At 42.8% G+C, this 2,500-nt stretch overlaps 1 protein-coding gene across 1 annotated transcript in view; it reads right to left on the bottom strand.

Moving 5' to 3' along the window:
• Window positions 1-256: 256 nt before the first annotated feature.
• Window positions 257-2,500, bottom strand: part of LOC123506481 — a 3,145-nt gene continuing 901 nt past the window's right edge. The window contains exons 2-3 of the mRNA XM_045258597.1: window positions 1,007-1,826; window positions 257-816 (exon numbers count right to left, since the gene is read on the bottom strand). Coding sequence (XP_045114532.1) covers window positions 357-816; window positions 1,007-1,806 — 1,260 coding nt within the window. The 5' untranslated portion in view covers window positions 1,807-1,826 and the 3' untranslated portion in view covers window positions 257-356. The remainder of the gene's footprint in view (window positions 817-1,006; window positions 1,827-2,500) is intronic.

Raw genomic sequence — 2,500 nt, 5'->3', positions numbered from 1 at the left:
ATTTCTTATCTAATGCGTGTCTACAACTACAACTGCTTTTCCATATGCGAAGATATCTGTAAATGTAATTAAGAAGACAAGATCTCAGTAAATATTTCATAAGTAATAGATATGATAGGCAATTCTCTCTATCTCTCTTCTCTCTCTCTCTCTCTCTCTCTCTCTCTCTGTGTGTGTGTGTTTCTCTCTCTCTCTCTCTCTCTCTCTCTCTCTCTCTCTCTCTCTCTCTCTCTCTCTCTCTCTCTCTCTCTCTCTCTCTCTCTCTCTCTCTCTCTCTCTCTCTCTCTCTCTCTCTCTCTGTGTCTCTCTCTCTCTCTCTCTCTCTCTCTCTCTCTCTCTCTCTCTCTCTCTCTCTCTTATGGAATAATCCCTAGTTCGATCATTTCGTCGAAAACAGACAAAAATCTTGGCTTTACAAGTGGATTTGTGTCTATCATTTCTAACGACTTTTCTCTTGTCTCACGAAACACTTCTGAAATATCTTCCTCATTCTCTTTCGAAGTGTCTACTTCACCTTCAGTCTCAAAAAGCACGAGTGGTACAAACATCATGGCGAATATTAAACCAATGAGGTTCTCGTTCCTGAAGTCCTTGAAGAGCTGTGCCTGCGTGAATGGTACTGTCTTGCCGCCAGCCTCCATGATGTCCTTGAAAGTGGTGTAATAGGAGCCAAGGAAGGCTTCAATGTTGGGCTTCCTGACATCCCCCGTCATGCTGGTATACAGGAGGTAGTTGAGATCGGTAGCAGGAACATCGAAGCTTGTCAGTTGCAAGTCGAGGAGCATCGCCTCCTCGGGGTGGCCGGTCTCGCTGTACCTGCCGGAGGAGACGAGACGAGTAACTCTTTGCATCAAGGGTGTCAAAGCTCCAGTCTGTAGGAGCCACATTACATGCTCGTTTTTCTGCCAAGTTTGTGAAGATGAACATTTAGAGAAATAAGAAAATCTCTGGCCTCATTTACATTTTGAAAGGGAAGTGTTGATAAAATGCAGTCTTCGTAACTTACCTGAAGAGAAGGTTGTTGTTCCAGCAGTCTCCGTGACACACTACTTTAGGCATCACGTGTTCCGTCTCCTCGGAGAAGATGTCCCTCATGTTAGGGATGATTGTGTCTATCCAGGCAGTTACTCTCTCATACCCATCCACCTTTTTGGTGATAGTTTGGGAAAGATATGCACTTTCTTTCAACATATTCAATATTGAATCATAGTTTGTGACAAAATAGGACCAATGCATTTTCAAATAAGGGTACTTTTCTCCGAGGTCTCCGTTATTAGTCTTATTCTGCAGCAACAGGGAGGCGGCATGGAGTCTGGCCAGCTCCCTCAGCACAAGGGTAGTGTGAGCCTTGTCCAACCCTTGCTTACGGTCAGCCATTTTGTAACCTCTGGCTCGTAGGTCCTCAAGGAATATAACTTCTTTACGTTTTTCCAGACTTATATAGAAACATTTGGGAACGTTGATTTCTGTGTGACCAATCTCCTTTAATACAGAGTTTATATCAGGTGCGATGTCGAGGAAGAAATTGCATTCCTTTTGGAAGAATATGTCAAAAAATTTGTCACCTCCAAAGACTTTTCCCGTGTTAATCTTTACTATATAGATCACCTCGTAGCTTTTGCTGTTGAGCTCATACTCAACCTCGACGCTGGTCACTAGAGAGGCATAATTGTCGCCCTTCTTAGTGAAGTCCACGACTCTCCAGGCGGTGAGTTGTGCGGCGGCGCCTTTGTCTGACGTGAGCGCTGCCCGCACCTGGTCTTCCGTCACCAAACTATCCTGTGTCACTGACGGTGAAGACGACATGGTGGTATCAACCTTGAGTTCTGTGGGAAAACAATACCATGGCTTGTAAGGTAGATGATATAAAAGATTTTCAGAGGAATGCTTGAATGGCATGTATTAGTATAAGACGCCAAAAATTGTTTATAACACTTTATGTTTTCCATCTGTAAGAGTCTACAAACTGCGGCGATCAGATTTGCCGATACATTGGTAAAGAAATCATCTCGTCTCCCTGGCACTTTCGCTTACACTCTTGCTACTTATTGTTATTGTGATAATTAGTTCTTGTTAAATAATTAAATATCACATGACTTTTTAACGGATTGAATAACAATGACAAGGAAGTAAGGTTTACGTGAATTAAGTAATGTCCTTTGTAAATCATTTATTGTGTGTATAAAAATCAATTTGTAGAAAAAACACACACACACACACACACACACACACACACACACACACACACACACACACACACACACACACACACACACACACACACACACACACACACACACACACACACACACACACACACACACACATGTGTATTGAGACGTGGAACAGTTTAGATGAAGAAGTAGTGTCTGCAACGAGTGTGCACACTTTTAAAGTAAGATTGGATAAGTGTAGATATGGAGACGGGGCCACACGAGCATAAAGCCCAGGCCCTGTAAAACTACAAGTAGGTAAATGCAACTAGGTAAATACACACACA

Source organism: Portunus trituberculatus, chromosome 20, assembly GCF_017591435.1.
Source record: "Portunus trituberculatus isolate SZX2019 chromosome 20, ASM1759143v1, whole genome shotgun sequence".
NCBI classification, from domain to species: Eukaryota; Metazoa; Arthropoda; class Malacostraca; order Decapoda; family Portunidae; genus Portunus; species Portunus trituberculatus.
The sequence above is the reverse complement of the archived record's forward strand: the minus strand, read 5'-3'. Positions and strand labels throughout refer to the sequence as shown.